Genomic DNA, 15,546 nt, shown 5'->3' with positions numbered 1-15,546 from the left:
CCAACTCCAACAAGCGTCGGGGCGTTTTGCTTGCCACAGAATTACCGCTGGATATAGTAAGCATCCACACAGGGATTGGTCAGCCCCAGCCCAAGGCATGTATTTTAAAGAATCGGAACTTCGAATGACACCGCGATTACGTCGCTTACTGGTGGCTGTAGCGGTCAGTGACTGACAGATAAGGCAACGGCTCCACCACGCCGGGGTGATCACGAGGACACCCATGCCTTGTTCCTGAGCGCTACATACCGGATCCTGCGAACCACTCCAATGGGTATGACTAGTCCTAGGATGTGATAAAGGAAAAAGCCAGCCACCCCTATCGGCTTTTTACCCGGGCAAGCAGAAACGGTGTCGTCGTTGGGTCGACATTGAGTCAACGAGCAAGGTTTCAGTCGATGAAAGCATCCCGCAGATCGCACGGCAATGAAATATAAGATACAGTGTGCCGTCCAAATCCAATTCATAATCGTGAGAGTTTAGCGTGGATAGCGCCCTTTGATGACCTCGATATTCGTCCGACAATTAGAGTACCAAAGACTGCCCTCCAGGCTGGCCCGAGCCAGTGTCGGTCGCTCGAGGTTATAGATCGGTCTAGTAAGTCAGCAGAGGCAACTCTGAATTAGACTAATGCGCCACTAGCGTTCCAGACAAAGGAGCGTTCTTATCATGGAACAAAGAGAGTTACCATTTGAGTCTGGGCTCGAACTATAAACGACAAGATTATAGCATCGACGCAAATCCCGAAAGACTATTCAGTAGAGCATTTCTCCCGAGGATCAGTGGCTTACATTTGTGTCCACCTTGCTCCTCAAGCCGTGGAATGATCCAGAAGCATTCACATATCACTCAAATGAGTCGTAGAGGATATGTGGGATTGTGAGAATGTTGAGCATGTATTGTCGCCCCTGAGAGACAGTCAGCATAGCGTGGCTAAGGCCAGGTACTGTACTAGGTACCCCGCCCGCCTTCCCAAAAGCGGCTCCGTCCGCAGGATTCGGGCGGGTTACCCCGCGGCGGGCTCGAACCCGGATGGGTCGGGCTCAAGATCTCGTATTACGGGACAACCCTAAGGCATTCGTGTATCAGATTTGTTGGCTCAAATCTCGAGTGAGATTTTAGAATGTAAGCTTCACGAGGAATACGAACCTGACATCCAGTCGTGGTCCAATCGCACTGCCTACTCCCCTAGGACTTGAGGTGATACAAGGGAAGATACCGATTCACCACACTAAAATGAACGAAGGACATGAGCAGGAGTCAGCGACAGCAGACCATGACTATTTGCTGGGACATCGGCCCGGCCAGGTAGAAGCCTCGGATACGTTTGCTTCGAGCATTACTGAATCGAGCCCATCTTATCTCCAAGACGTCAGCTTCGCATCTGTTCCTGTGTTCTAAATTCCAATGGAAATCGACCGAGTCGCTTGTCGGTGCTTGCTCCAAAGCAAGATGAGTAAGTAGAGAACAAGATGTGCAACCCATCCGATCGCAAGGTCTAGCCCAGAGAACGTGGAAACCTGACTCGCAGGGTCAAACAGACCTGGCCGGAACCGATTCAAGCAATCTGCAAGTGGGGGCATGTAATCTATATCGAACCAATGAATCCACTTCCGGGACACATGGCCCATCTCATGCTAGCCAGCAAAGCTAAGATATGCATCCATGAATAATGAAGACTAGCCAACGACCACGAGACAAAGCACAAATCCCCGCCCTCCCTTTCATCTTCACTTTCCCCTCCCCGCTTCCATCACCAGGAACCTCATCACCCACCCTTCCCCCCGACATCAAAAAAAAATGCCCTCCGAAAGCAAAACCTACATCCTAACCGGCGGCTTCTCGGGCATCGGCCTGGCGATCCTCACGCACCTCCTCACCCCAAAACACCCAGACACCCCACTCCCCACAATCCACGTCCTCGACCTGGCCTCCACACCCCCAACCCTCCCCGCCACCCTCCTAACCTCAACCGTCCACTTCCACCCAAACACCGACGTAACCTCGCGCGCAGGGATAACCGCCCTGTTCAACCGGATCCTGGCGCACTCCCCGCAGATCGACGGCCTGATCAACAGCGCGGGGATCTGCCCGCCGCCGACGATCGGCGGGATCGAGAGCGACGAGGTCTTCGACCGGGTCCTGGATGTGAATCTGCGGGGCACGTGGGTCGTGGGGACGGAGTTTCTGAAGCACATCCTGAAGCAGGAAGACGCGGACCCAGCGGCTGGGACACCCGGGGCCGCGGGCGGCGGGGGGGTTTCTGCGCGCGCCGCGATCGTCAATATCGCGTCCACGGCGGCGATCTCGCCCCCGCCGGGCATGGTCGCGTACGCGACGAGTAAGTATGCGGTGCTGGGGTTGACCAAGGCGTGGGCCAAGGAGTTTACGCCGCGGGGGGTGCGGGTGAATTGTGTGGCGCCGGGGGGTACGCCCACGCCGTTGGTGGACTCGGCGTTGACGGAGGGGATGATCGATGCGTATGCGGAGAGCGCGCCGATGGGCCGGTTGGCGGCGCCGGAGGAGATTGCTAGTGTGGTGGGGTTTTTGCTGGAGGGTGGCGCCGGGTTTGTGAGTGGGCAGATGGTGGTGGTCGATGGGGGGTATTATTTGTGAGGATGTCGCCTCAAGAGGGGTGGAGGTAGTGGGGCATGATTTGCTTCAGGAGAAAGGAAAGACCTCGACAGCGGTGATTGCTTTTCGAACGGTATCTAAGCTTTTGGACAATGATAAAAGAAAAAAAAAAGGAAAGAAAGAAAGAAAGTATTTCATGGCACCGGTCTCTGGTAAACACGTACACATACAAGAATTTGACAATTGAGAAAATCAGGCAATCAATGAGAAGAATGCACCATGTCAGTGACTACAGGCTGGACGCACATTGTGGTTGTCGAAAAGCCATCCTTGGTCCTTGGACACTGCCGACTGTTCTTCTATTAGCTCTACTCGAAGATCTGCAGCCTCATTTTCACTGATCAGATCATCGCCACCAAGATATTCCTTGATCATATCCTGCAATTCTGTGGGCAGCCTGGCCAAGACTTCATCTCGCGCACGGGCAGTCTCTTTGAACCAGTCCGCTTGCTGCGGAGGCACGTTGGCGGTCGAAATTATCTGAAGATTGGGATCCACTAGAAACAAGGTTAGAATCTTGCGATGGCCCAACCTTGTCGGATCGGCTAGTGCGAAAGGCATCACTCGATGCTGGAGAATATTCGGAAATGTGAGAAGACGGCCCTGTCGACACTCCACGCTACCGAGGACTTGAGTGAAAGGTTCACCTAAGCTTCCGGTACCGAAAGCACCTGGAACCCATTCACAGGGGCAACCTTCGTATTCTGAAAACTCCACAACATCGTCCAAGTTGAGTCGTTGGCGGAAGCAGATTCTACCAGGAGTGATATTATGGTTCGAGTAGTAATAGATCGCGGTTGCACAAATATGTTCGTTCAATCAAATCGGAGGGACAAATGACACCGAATTAGCTTCATTCGATGAATGTGCGTGTTGACAGATATGGTAAGGTGAGAAAAGGATTGCATACCATTCTTCCTGCGATATGCCAGAACCCACCCGCGTATGATGGCTTTTCCGGGGTTAATTCAATATTGGTCAACTTGACGATAACCTGCAACCCATGTTTCTGAAACATAGTTTTCATGTCTACCTCGATCTCCACAGGGGGAAATGGTTCGAACTCTCCGATCTTGGGAGGAGGGAGTCGGTGTGAAACTCTCCACTGGCGCAAGAGATTAGTCCAGTCGTCGAGCATAGGCCCTTCGTGTTCAATATCTTCTTCAGATTCTGTACATTTCTCTGGTTCAGGCGGAGACATGTCAGGCCCGCTATAATCGATCCGGTTAAAGTTTCGGTACGCGTCATCGATCAAGGGTGTCAGGGTCTCATTCCACAAAGGTACCGTACATGTTATGATTTTCTCAATGGCATCGTAAAGCGGGCAATCCCTGTCGGGGCGGAGATTGTTGATGTAGGAGGTAATGCGACAGTGGCCGTCAGGATGAATCTTAACATTGCAGGGAAGCCATTGAAAACGACGGCTGTAATCCTCTGTTCGGTAAGGAGAGTGATCTGGTCGGCGCGCATGCGTTCCGCTCTCATCCGGAACAGGTAGTATCTCACCTCTTCCACTATGTTCCAGGAAGTTGGGAAGGTTGGTGATATCATTGCTTAAAATCCGCGTGCGGCCATAGACCAGCGGATACAGGGACGGATGTACCAGATCAACGATCTTCCGATCCGACGAGGGACGGTAATCTTTCTCGTTCTCTGGAAGGTCGTCAAGTGGACGCACCGCCGCGAGAAGGGCAAGGCGAAGATCTTCGGGAACGATAGAGTCGGATTTCATGACACCCTCATCGAAAGCCTTGACCATGTTCTCGCAGAAGAAGAACTCGGCCTTGTACCGAAGCTCCTTGAAGATCCAGTCAATCATCTCGGTAGTGAGAGGAACTATTCCAGGACTGTCTTGCTCCGTAATTTCACGTCGCCACCTTGCGACGATGTGCTTGTTGAAGATCTGAAATCAATCAGTCCTGCCCTGCTGACGATGCAGATAGGCACTGACCTTCTCAAACCATCTGTGCTTATCCGTGATTCTGTCCATTATCTGCAGCATGGCTAACTCCCATGACGTTCTTTGGCCCCTTGACCTTGTATCAGAAATTTGCTTCGTGACTTTGTATGCATCTCCGACACATGGGCTCACCCGATCATAATCAGCGGAATGGGTTCTACGGCATTAGGGAAAGGATTTCCAGCCTAAGTCACAGATTAGCAAAGGCTGCCCGAAAAGAGAGAATTGAATACCGACCAGGTAAGCAAGAGGACGATTGAAACCGGGCAAAACAGTTTGAAACACTTGAGGTCCTGTCGATGTCATAGCGACAGTCAAGTAATCAGAGAATAGCGGAAGCGCCGCAGCGAGTGGGAAAAGCAAATGTGAATTACGGAAAGTGACAAAAGTCCAAACAAGACGCAGCTAAGAAAAAGCAGCGTTTGGTCAGGAAAGGGTTGTTGTGTTGGGCTGGGCCTTGAGTGAGGGGAGGTTGAAGATGAGAGGATGAGGGAAGCTCCGACCCGCATGAAGCATAGTGGCCACGACAAGCCTGAGGCCAGTAAGCTTTCGGCGGGCTATAGAGACCCCGATGCCTCACCCTCCAGGCTCCCCACGAAGTCCAATCGTCCTGGCAATCACAAGATGTTTGCTTTTTGCCCATTCACATCCCACATCAATCACATCATGATCTACATACATGGTCTCGTCTCATGCATGCTCTTGATGGGCTGCAGGGGTATTGATCTTGTTCGAAGTTCAGTCAGACGCTCTGTTGAACTTAAAGTCGGGTCCCACCCACAGGTGAGATTCGCTTTCAATAACACTGAGACGTCTGAGCCACCTATCATCGCTGGTCCTAGCTTTGCCAACATGCCTGTCTACAATACTGACTCGACTGAAGGGCTTAGGAATGCCATTTTCGACTTCATTATCATCGGCGGAGGCACCGCCGGCCTGGTCGCCGCCAACCGGCTGACCGAGCGATCCGATATACGCGTCCTGGTCCTCGAAGCCGGCACCAACCGACTCGGCGATCCTCACACTCAAATCCCAGCCCTGGGGCCGACAACATACGCAGACCAAGACTTTGACTGGGATCTACCAACCTTACCCCAGGAACAACTACATAACCGCTGCTTGTTTGGGACCAAGGGCCGCACGCTCGGAGGGTCCTCTGTCATCAACCAGGGGTTGGTAGTCTACCCGTCGCAGGCTGGGATGAATACCTGGGAACAGCTGGGCAATCCTGGTTGGGGTTGGGATGACTTCGCGCCATACCTACGCAAGTTTGAAACTGCTTTCGGGCCTTCAGAGTCAGTGCGCGACTATTTTCCGGGCATGCAGTATGATCCGGAAGCGCACGGCCAATCCGGGCCGCTGCAAGTATCCTTCGCAAGTCAGTACATGCCCGTCCATGCAGCATGCTGGCAGGGTTTCCGCGAAATGGGATATCCAGCGAGCGCAGATCCTATCAACGGGAGAGGCCTCGGGCCGTTTGTGGCAGCCGGTGCGGTGGATCCGGCTCAGCATACGCGCAGTCATGCCGGCGCAGCGTATCTGCCGGATTCTGTGCAGCGAAGACCGAATCTGAGGGTCGTAACAGGGATCCAGGTAGATCGGCTAGGCCTTGAGCAAGACGAGTCCACCAAGATCGTCCGGGCTATGGCCGTCGAAGTATCGCACGACAACCAGACGTACCAGATCCGCGTCAAAAATGAGGTAATTCTGGCGGCAGGCGCAGTCCAGACACCGCAACTCCTCGAACTGTCCGGCATAGGAGACGGCCCCTTGCTTCGAGCCCACGGCATCAACCCGATCATCCAAAATCCCGGAGTGGGTGAGAACCTGCAAGACCACGGCATTGTCAGCTTCGGGTACGAGGTCGCAGACGGGGTGTCATCATTCGACGAGATGGCGCATAACCCAAATGCAGCTGCCGCTGCCATGGCCGCGTATCAGCAGGACGGCTCCGGTCCACTAGGCATGGTGCCGTACATCTGCGCCAACATGCCGTGCGTCGATCTGCAGCCCACGGAGCGAGACAATCTTCTGGGCAAGATTGACGGAGCTTCTGGACCCAGCCCGAAACAAGCGCAGGTCCTGCGGCAACTCCTCCAAGACCCAGACGAGCCCACCTCGCAGTACACGCTGTTGCCCTTCCAACTCGACCCACGCCAAGGTTCCAAGGGTATCAAAGCCCTCATGTCGCCCGCCCACCCTCGGAATTTCATCACGCTCGTCTCGACGCTATGCTATCCGCTGTCGCGGGGGTCGGTGCATATCCGCTCCTCAAACCCCCGGCATCACCCGGCTCTTGACCATGGGATCCTCCGCCACCCCGTGGATCTTGAGCTGCATGCCCGCCACGCGATGTGGATGGAGCAATTGGCCGCGACGCCGCCAATGACTGCGGTGCTCAAGGAAAACGGCGTCCGGCTGCATAGCCCCGAGCCCATTACCGATCTAGAGCATGCTAAGAAAGTGACAAAGGAGTTGTTACTTTCCACATTCCATCTGGCGGGGACGTGTGCCATGACGCCGCGTGAGGACGGGGGCGTGGTCGATCCTCGCCTGTGCGTGTACGGTACCACGAACGTTCGTGTAGTCGATGCCAGTATCTTCCCGTTGGTGCCGCGCGGGAATATCCAGGCGACTGTGTTCGCCGTCGCGGAGAAGGCTGCTGATCTGATCAAGGAGGACCTCGACGGTAAGCAGGACAAGATCTAGGCATGCTGTCCGCTACGTTGGCATTATGTATTTCGGACTAGAACTCTCCGTTCATCACGGTGCAAGAAGATGATCTTAGAACGTGCCTAGGATATATATCGGTTGAATATTCATGAGACCCGCTAGCTTCAGCTTTGGCAGCACCATTAGAATGAGACTCTCGTGCCGTCGGAAATCAACTTTACTAAAAACTGCCACATTCGAACGCAGTCAGTGTAGTGTTTCTGAATAGCAAAATTACGTTGCGCGAGCACTGAGGATACATCCGTCCTCATGTAACCAAGCATGAAGCATGACGGTCGGAATAGGCGCAGACCAAATCGAGTTAGAGGCCTTTCTGCCGTGCGACACCGGCTCCATTTTGCCACACCCACCTTACGAGACTAGTGTACATAGTAGTACCGTACATGCACTCTCATCCGTTCTTTGATTAGGCTGGAATTAAAAACTGCCAGTCCGCTGGCTCTATCCAAGGCTACACTTTGCGACAACCAATCAGCTTATACCCCTCCCCAAAAGAAAATCAAGAACTTCCAGAGTCATTCGTCATGAAAAGTGGTCTATCGCTAAAGTTCTAGATGAACTGTACGTGCTTTTTGTATATCATGCGCTAAAGCCTCCTCTTCGAAATCTCCTACTCCGCAGCCGGCTTCTCCGGCTCCGCGGCAGCACCGGGGTGGCGGGTGCCCTTGTTCTTGACCTTCTTCTGCTTCTTCTCGACGACAGGAGGCGGGTAAGCCTTGGCGGTGATCTCCTGCCACTCGGTGGAGGCTTGGTAGGCCGCCTGGATGGGAGCCATGAGGTTGATGAGGCCGTCCGCGACGGCGGGCTTGAGCATTTGTGGCGTCAACTGCACAGGGTTGAGGTTAGTGGGGAAGGTGCAAACGAGGGGGAAAGAGGGGCAAGGTAGGCAAAAAACATACAACATCGTTCTTGTAGTCCTCCTCGAGCTGCTTGATGTCGGTGTAGATCAAGGGCTCCTGGTCCTTGCGCTCAACGCGGAACTCCTTCTTGCCCTTGAGGTCGGCGGCGGGCAGGAGGACGTATTCCACGAGAGCGATGACACCGTTGCCTTCGACGACCTTGGGGGCAGATTCGGCCTTCTTAATCTTCTTGGTGATGCTGTCGGCCGAGTCGAGTAGATCGATCTTGCTGTCTGTTTGGTTGGTGTGCGAGTTAGCCCGAGGCTCCAGAGCGATGGTGTGTGAGAGTATTACCTTCAATACTGGAACTCATCTTGGCGCCCTTCAATCCGCTGATCATGGGGTTGATGAGATGTGCGCGCTAGATGACATCCATTAGCCTTCGGCCAATTCCTGGCAAGACGATCGGAGGCAGACATACCTTCCGGTAACCAAGCTTAGGCAGCCACTCCACGGCAGCGGCAAAGAGTTTGCGCTGGTCCATACCACCCAGCTGACAATCCACCTTCAAGTGCTCCTCATCCAGAACCTGAAGCACAGGGTATAGCAGACCACTCAGGGGTGCATTGTCGGTCTGCTTGACGACCTCCGCACCGGCCTTCTTGGCATCCGACTCGGAGATCAAACTCGACAGGCGGTAAACATCCATGACATATTCGGGGGACTTCTGGTAGGAGCTGCCGAGCACGAACTCGAGCTTCTCGGTCGACACCCCGACGGACTCAAGAATGGCGGTGATGACCTTGCGGTAGTACTGAGCGCGGTTGTCCACCAGCTCCAGCGGCGCCTTCAGGTTGTCGAGGAAACCGTGAATGTCGGCGAGCAGGACGACGACGTCGCATTGGGCACGAAGCAATTGGGCGATCTTCAGGGCAGCGAGGAAGTAGCCGACGTGGGGTCTGCCGGTGGTGGCCGTTCCTAAATTCAGGGAACCATTAGTCGGTGCATGCATTACGACGTGGTGTTTAGACTGACTCACCCCAGTAGATGCGGGGATGGCGGCCCTCGGCCAGGATACCCTCGAGAATCTCGGGGTTCAGGACCTCAGCGAGGTTCTCCTTGATAAGATCATAACGTGCCTGCGCTGCGGAGTCCATCGTGACGAGCCAGAGCCAGAGCCGGAGCCAGGGATTGGGATTTGTGAGGGGGCAAAGACAAACGATGGGCAAGTGGGCTGATAAGATGGTGGGAGTGGGATGGTTTTCTCGAGGCGGGCGCAAACGGAACAATACTTCTTCCGCCTGCAATTTGAGTCAAGGTGGCGCGGCAGAAGCAGGCGGTCAGCGTCGGGCAGATACTTGATCCGTGATCCGGAAAGCTTCCGACTCTGGGTTCCGAGGTCCATTCCGCACTAATCGGCAGCCTTCCGCTGACTCAATATACTTCAAAGGAAAACACACGTATGGCGTTCTTTCCTTCATGTCGCTCCGTCACCTCTTATGCTGTACTCCTTTTAGCAAAACTCATTATGCTTCAGAAACGGGTTGTCAGCTTGATCGGTTTTGGGAATGACCGTCTGGATTTTTTCCTACGATTCAATCCTAATTGGTCGGGCTCAGAGCTGGTCCAGCGCACATCTCCAGTCTTCTTCCAATGCCAAACCGTATTTTTTTCTGGATGTCTGTGTCGCCGTATCTCCTGGAAGGGGGTAATTATTCATTCCTTTGGCATCTCATTGCTGGGAGCCACCATCACCTCAGGCTCTTCTTGCCAATATTGATCACGCCCTGGTCAGTCGCATTCACTTCCTAATCAACGAGGGCAGGTGTGATCATCCACAGTATGTGTGGTCTCGAGATACATCCAACAACTACTCGCATCTATAGATATCTATAGATAGTTAACAGCTATCGTTGGTCATCCTTGTTGAAACATAGTATATCCGGGTGCCATGTTTGGATTGTACATATTTCAGCACAACCACGCTAGCCTGGGATAAGGGCGAGAACGAGGAAAATATGTTCTAGGCAACTGCAAAAGGGCTATAAAAAGCCTTAGTAACTCTGATTGTCTTTACCAATTTCTAACTCTTTCTAAGCTGATACGCTTGTAACTAATTTGCTATATGCTCATCATGCTTGAGTGGTCTACTCATGTCTAAGGCCTGGAGGAGTAAATTTGAAATTACTAACTTCGTTTGGATGATGAGGCAGACACTGTGACGACCTAACCTACCTAGGTAAAGTATTTGTGATGTATTATAATGGTCGCCTTGTGATACTTGGAGTCCCCACTTTGCAAAATAGATCTAGCAGGCTAATTAATCAAACAGCCAAGTCTGCCTACTTCCCGCCTTTAAATCAGGCCCGGGCTGGCACTGGCCATCACTCTGGCCCATGCAACGCACTTCGTGTACGCACATCATTCATCATACAGAGGGCTGTGCAGGAGCTGTAAGGCTTGATCCCGACCAGGATAATCAATAGGGAAGGGTATATCTCAATACCTGCTGTGACAGTCAGCAAAATGTAATATTTCAGAAACGCCCACACTAATGCAACCTGGTCCATCGCCGTAGAGCTGGTGGGCCAGACAGAGCATGCCACAACCTCATTCGGGTGGGGTTAGCTCGTCCAATCAGGTCTGCAAGTTTAGATTGCTTGATTGGCTGGCAAAAGTACACCCTGGTCAGCACGACAAAAGACGCAGGTCAAAAGACTGCAACAGTCAAGTTTCCACGCGGAGCTGAACTTGAAACCGTCACCCACAGAGAGCTTCGGGAACCATAGAAGACTACCTTATCATCATGGGTGATGCTTTGCATACGAACCACGACAAGCTACACAGGTTATAGCGCCCTTTTTCTTCGACGAAAAAGCGGCTACGAGCAAATCAGAGCAAGGGATCTCGGCTGTCAGCAGCTGCGACGCCGCCGACGCAAATCAACACCCCCGACGCTCCGAGTTCTTCGCGCCCAGTGAGTGGTCAATCCATGAGGACGGACCGGAATGGAAATGGACAGAGTCAGTCGACTGCAAGCGATGCACAGTCACCAGAAACCAATACCCAAGCCCAGCCTGATCTGTGACAAAAAGCACTACAAGAAGCGCAGAAGTCTACCGACTGGAGATCGCACCAAAAGAAGTATGATGAGGCAATTCGAAAATGCAACGATGTCAACGGATGTTTATTCACCGAGTTCTTGTTACAGACAAACCCTTCGATGGAGATATCCAATGACCTGATTCTGTGGGCTATTGAAGCCTCCAGGAGCCCCGTCGAGATCATTGGTCTTCTAACTCGCCACGGGACAGCAGTTCGAAGCTTTTCGCGGTCAGATGTCAAGGCGGCCCTCGAGCATGTGAGCGGTGTTTCCGGGATTATGGCCGCTCTTTTGAGATCCTCTCCCGGATTAGATGTTGACCAAGAAGCTTTTACCAGAGCGGCTTCACAATACAGGGTTCTGCCCGAGGATTTGTGGCTTCTTTTCTCTCGTGCCACAGATATTTCTCTCACCGGAGAGCTCATTGACGGTATAGAGACGGCTGCGTCTGACCAGATCGTCAGTGAAGTTGTTTTTTCGAGTATATTTGAGCAAATTACCGATGAGCTCTTGACGATCGCTCTAGGTAACGGATATATCTGTGGGACTGGTGACTATAGTCATGATTACAAGCCTCCATGGCTAACGATGGTCCAATTACTTTCGCGGGCTCCGGACACCTTGGAACTGTCAGAAGAGACCCTGTACCTTGTTTGCAAATCTACACACTGAATTATGGAGCAGGTATTTCTGCGTTGGCCAAATGTGCATCTGTCACAACGTGCGGTCGACGCTACTGTGGATGATTTACGAAAATTTCCTACGCTTGTGAAGGAAAGACCTTCTATCAAGGTCTCTACCGAGGCTATCACATCTCTGTGCAATTCATGGAGAAACCCAAATCGGGTCGATACGATGAAGGAGATTTTAATCTTCCAACCAGGTGTCATCCTCACGGAGGAGATGTTCCTTGCCGCTACTGAATACTCAGAGGTCTTCGATGCGCTTTTGAGACATGAACCTTGCGTGAACTTGACAGACAATGTGATTGGACGTGCAATGAGCCGCATGAACCGGACTAACTTGCTGCGCGCGATATTAGTAGCCCGAAAGGATTTCCACTTCAGCCCGCAGTCGATCAGTATAATATGCGATCGATATGGCTATGATAAGGATATCCAGGCTTGTGTGACTGAAGTCTTAGCTAGATCGCGGAATACCATCCTAGGCGAAAATGAGATGTGCGACGTTGTCAAAACAGGCTCGCCAGGAAGTCTTGGGGTTATACTGTCGCAAAGGCCAGATGCGGTTGTGACGGAGAATGTCGTCAAGTATCTCATGGATGTCATCAAGGCTGATAGAGGTGCTGAGAACTTTCTTCGCAGATGGCGCTATGAATTCGAGGATGAGGCATTCGATATGTTGCTTGAGCGATCGGGCCTGATCGATCTCAAGCGTCAGATGTTGAAATCTCAAGTTCGTAAATTGATTTGGGGTTGATCCAAATTCAGAGTCAGAATTCGCTGTGGTAAGCTTTGGCTCTGCTTACTGTATTGATTGTTCAAGATATAGATGAGCATGTCTAGAAGGTTCAGAATATTGCTCGATGAGAATTGACTCAGCTGAGTTGCGAAATGAGCTTGGAAACAATTTGCATAAGCTTGGACATCATTGATTCAATAGAGTATGTATTTCTCTAGAAACTCGAGCTTGGGTTTATTGTCATAGTCTAGACTATTAAAATCTCCTAAGTTATGATCTCAAATTAGGGTTGGACTTAAGTGAGTTATTGGTCCGTGCGTGCGCTTGCTTATGGGAAGACCATCTATGGCCGTTTCCGCTACTGTATCTGTGATATAGGAGAGGTATCCGACTACTTGTAGCTAAAGAGGCTCTGTGGAGCTACACAAGAAGCCACGTCGGCTCGCGATAGAAAAGGTGCGAGTTGGAGAAAAATTGGTGAGATGGGATTTTCAAGGCGAGAATTTTCAAGGTGAGAGATCCTAGAGAGGAGAAAGACAGGGCAACAAGAAAGGGCAGTAAGGATTGCTGATACAGTAAGAACAATAAGTGCAAAAACATACAACAGAAGGGATTCGCTGGTGGTCACCCACCCAACTACTAACCTCCCGGCGTGTGGCTTGAGTACGGCTGAGCGGACGGGAAGCCCTATTTTCCACACCCTGTGGTCGTATGTGATTGAACAAGATACAAATTAGTCTGAGATCAACGAGAAACAAATCGTTTGCAGGATGGCTGCGAAAAAGCCCGTCTCAAACTGATAGAAGGCTTGATGGAGGTGATATTCCGGCCGTTCAGACAAACTGGCAGACATAGTGACTAGGACTGAAATCGGTCTATCAACAAGGTCTTTGAGCCTCCGTCACACATGTTATGCATCGTTCGGTAGTCAAAAGATGGAACTGTGGCACATAGTCGGAGATTCCTACAGGGGTTGTGACGGGTACTGTACATATATATACATGATTGGTGCAAAGGCCACTATCCATCCCTAGCTCTTTTATATACCTACCATTAGAGTTCGTCATGCCTAGCGCCTGCACTGTTCTGCCTTAGAAGTAGGTTTTCCCTCCGCTTCCACGCCAACCTCGCAGCACCGTCCGCCGCCATAGTCATTTCCTTCAACGAACCAAGAATAGGAACTCCATCCCCGATAGCCTCCCGAACAGCGCGTCGCACGAGCTCGCCATCAAAGTGGTCCGTCAATACAATCGCATAGTCCACCCTCTGGGCTTTCGTTGCGCTTGTCTTCTTGCGTGATCCTAGGGGTAGCATTGTTAGATCAGTCATGATATAGATTCTAGGGTACGTGGTTCGGGGTCCATACGTCTGGTAGCTTGCAGGTAAGCATGGATACTTCCTGCCAGAGTCTCCACATACTTGTCTGCAACCGCCGTGATTTGGCTACGTGTGAGGACCAAATCTGGGAAGTTCCCATGTGCCCACCAGGAGTCCAGATTGATCGGAAGTTCGGCGAGCATTTCCCCGTCATCGTCTTCGTTACCACCAGCCTCATTCCGCAGCGGCCGCTCCAAACCCAGCAACAGCTCGACTGCCGGGTCATACCCCATCAACGTCAACCTTGCCTTCTGTACCGCGTGTGTCAGAAACCCCCGGTCGCCTCCCTGGTTAACCAGAGTCCTCAAATAGGGATCACCGCTAACAATCTCATCCACAAGCTGGTGTTGAATGCGGTCACTCGCCCACGGAGTCAACGGAAGATATGGATACCCTGATCGGCGGCGGCGGCGGGTTTGCGGCCTATCGTACAACTGAACGCCACAATGGAACTGTCCTTGGTGGATAACCAGTACCCTAGCATCGGCGTCAATCGCCGGATTCAGATAGTGCGTGCAGAACGAGCGCGGGGGAATTGCCTCCTCGAGGATTGTGATTCCCGCCTGCTGCCCGGCTTGCATGACGGCATGTTTCAGGGTGTCGTTGAAGAAGTCCGGCACACCGACCACGGCCCAGGTCACGTTGACGCTATGAGCTTCAAAAGCCGTGGTCTTGATTTCGGTAAATACTTCGGTAAATGTTTTGATAATGTCGGGTATAGACAGCTTCTTCTTCAAGAGGCCGCACGAGATGAGGGTGGACCTGATCCTCCGCTTGATAGGGATGGGGATAGCCCCGGAGACATCATCGTAAATCGAACGAATCGAACCTCGAGTCCAGGCGACATATGAAGTGCTACTAACGGCGAATCTCGCATCGATGACCTGGAAGAATTGCCAGGCGGCGCTCCTCATGAGCGCCAACGGCGTCGAACCCCGGGAGTTCGGCCCCGGCCCCGCTAGCCCTGATTGCCAAAAGTGATTCATGGACAATTCTAGAATCTGTTTCTGATAGTCTTGGTGTTTGACTGCGCCTAAGAGCGTGAAACTGTCTGCGGAGTTGGCGTAGGAGGCCATGATAAGATGGTGACCAAGGTCAATGCCGATGGGTTCGTTGAGGGGTGCATTCTCGCACGTCTCCTGCGCCACAGCCGCAAAGGAGACGGACCACAACAGCAGAGCCAGAAAGACTCTGGAGACGATCATATCGTGGCTGTAGTCAGTCTTATTCTTCCTTTTGCTTCATATATTTGTTCTTTTCTTTTTTTTTTCCCTTCTTTCTCTACAAATTTGAGGCCGGTGGGTGGTTAGCTCTATTTATTGGGAGGTCGCTAGGCAGAATCGGAGCTAAAGCGCATCGTGCCTGAACCGAGTGGATAAGTGGAGACCAATGGAGAAGGGGCTACGATCTCGGGAGGTATCCCGGGAGGAGTCTGGTCGGCTTGACCCGCTCACATTGAATGTCAACCAGATAGTTCT

At 52.2% G+C, this 15,546-nt stretch overlaps 6 protein-coding genes across 6 annotated transcripts; 3 read left to right on the top strand and 3 right to left on the bottom strand.

Moving 5' to 3' along the window:
* Positions 1-1,784: 1,784 nt before the first annotated feature.
* On the top strand, positions 1,785-2,700 carry BO86DRAFT_432041 (SDR family NAD(P)-dependent oxidoreductase). The gene has a single exon (XM_025675785.1). The coding sequence runs from the start codon at positions 1,801-1,803 to the stop codon at positions 2,614-2,616; it is 816 nt and encodes a 271-aa protein (XP_025532535.1). The 5' UTR covers positions 1,785-1,800; the 3' UTR covers positions 2,617-2,700.
* Positions 2,701-2,856: 156 nt separating this feature from the next.
* On the bottom strand, positions 2,857-4,636 carry BO86DRAFT_445102 (DUF4246 domain-containing protein; the record flags this gene model as incomplete). Its single annotated transcript, XM_025676421.1, has 4 exons — positions 2,857-3,388; positions 3,570-3,777; positions 3,811-4,537; positions 4,586-4,636. The coding sequence occupies 4 exons, from the start codon at positions 4,634-4,636 to the stop codon at positions 2,857-2,859; spliced, it is 1,518 nt and encodes a 505-aa protein (XP_025532534.1).
* Positions 4,637-5,446: 810 nt separating this feature from the next.
* BO86DRAFT_302541 (GMC family oxidoreductase) lies at positions 5,447-7,303 on the top strand (the record flags this gene model as incomplete). The annotated part of the gene is made up of 1 exon (XM_025667531.1): positions 5,447-7,303. The coding sequence occupies one exon, from the start codon at positions 5,447-5,449 to the stop codon at positions 7,301-7,303; it is 1,857 nt and encodes a 618-aa protein (XP_025532533.1).
* Positions 7,304-7,689: 386 nt separating this feature from the next.
* Positions 7,690-9,408, bottom strand: BO86DRAFT_453018 (tyrosine--tRNA ligase TYS1). Its single transcript, XM_025676965.1, has 5 exons — positions 9,206-9,408; positions 8,648-9,144; positions 8,521-8,587; positions 8,227-8,459; positions 7,690-8,153 (listed from the first exon to the last, which is right to left on the bottom strand). The coding sequence occupies exons 1-5, from the start codon at positions 9,321-9,323 to the stop codon at positions 7,938-7,940; spliced, it is 1,131 nt and encodes a 376-aa protein (XP_025532532.1). The 5' UTR covers positions 9,324-9,408; the 3' UTR covers positions 7,690-7,937.
* A 911-nt stretch (positions 9,409-10,319) lies between these two features.
* Positions 10,320-12,709, top strand: BO86DRAFT_375387 (uncharacterized protein; the record flags this gene model as incomplete). The annotated part of the gene is made up of 6 exons (XM_025670481.1): positions 10,320-10,338; positions 10,499-10,619; positions 10,707-10,789; positions 11,021-11,143; positions 11,262-11,728; positions 11,954-12,709. 6 exons carry the CDS (start codon positions 10,320-10,322, stop codon positions 12,707-12,709), a joined length of 1,569 nt encoding a protein of 522 aa, XP_025532531.1.
* Positions 12,710-13,744: 1,035 nt separating this feature from the next.
* Positions 13,745-15,323, bottom strand: BO86DRAFT_329715 (uncharacterized protein; the record flags this gene model as incomplete). The annotated part of the gene is made up of 2 exons (XM_025668690.1): positions 14,058-15,323; positions 13,745-13,992 (listed from the first exon to the last, which is right to left on the bottom strand). Exons 1-2 carry the CDS (start codon positions 15,271-15,273, stop codon positions 13,745-13,747), a joined length of 1,464 nt encoding a protein of 487 aa, XP_025532530.1. The 5' UTR covers positions 15,274-15,323.
* Between the last annotated feature and the right edge of the window lie 223 nt (positions 15,324-15,546).

This window comes from Aspergillus japonicus (assembly GCF_003184785.1).
Source record: "Aspergillus japonicus CBS 114.51 unplaced genomic scaffold BO86scaffold_3, whole genome shotgun sequence".
Classification (NCBI taxonomy): domain Eukaryota; kingdom Fungi; phylum Ascomycota; class Eurotiomycetes; order Eurotiales; family Aspergillaceae; genus Aspergillus; species Aspergillus japonicus.
The sequence above is the reverse complement of the archived record's forward strand: the minus strand, read 5'-3'. Positions and strand labels throughout refer to the sequence as shown.

Coding starts and splice junctions, on each gene's coding strand:
- BO86DRAFT_453018 (XM_025676965.1), bottom strand. CDS start 9,323: ATGGACTCCGCAGCGCAGGCACGTTATGATCTTATCAAGGAGAACCTC. Junction 8,588..8,647: donor CTAAGCTTGGTTACCGGAAG/GTATGTCTGCCT, acceptor GATGTCATCTAG/CGCGCACATCTCATCAACCC. Junction 8,460..8,520: donor GATGAGTTCCAGTATTGAAG/GTAATACTCTCA, acceptor CCAACCAAACAG/ACAGCAAGATCGATCTACTC.
- BO86DRAFT_432041 (XM_025675785.1), top strand. CDS start 1,801: ATGCCCTCCGAAAGCAAAACCTACATCCTAACCGGCGGCTTCTCGGGC.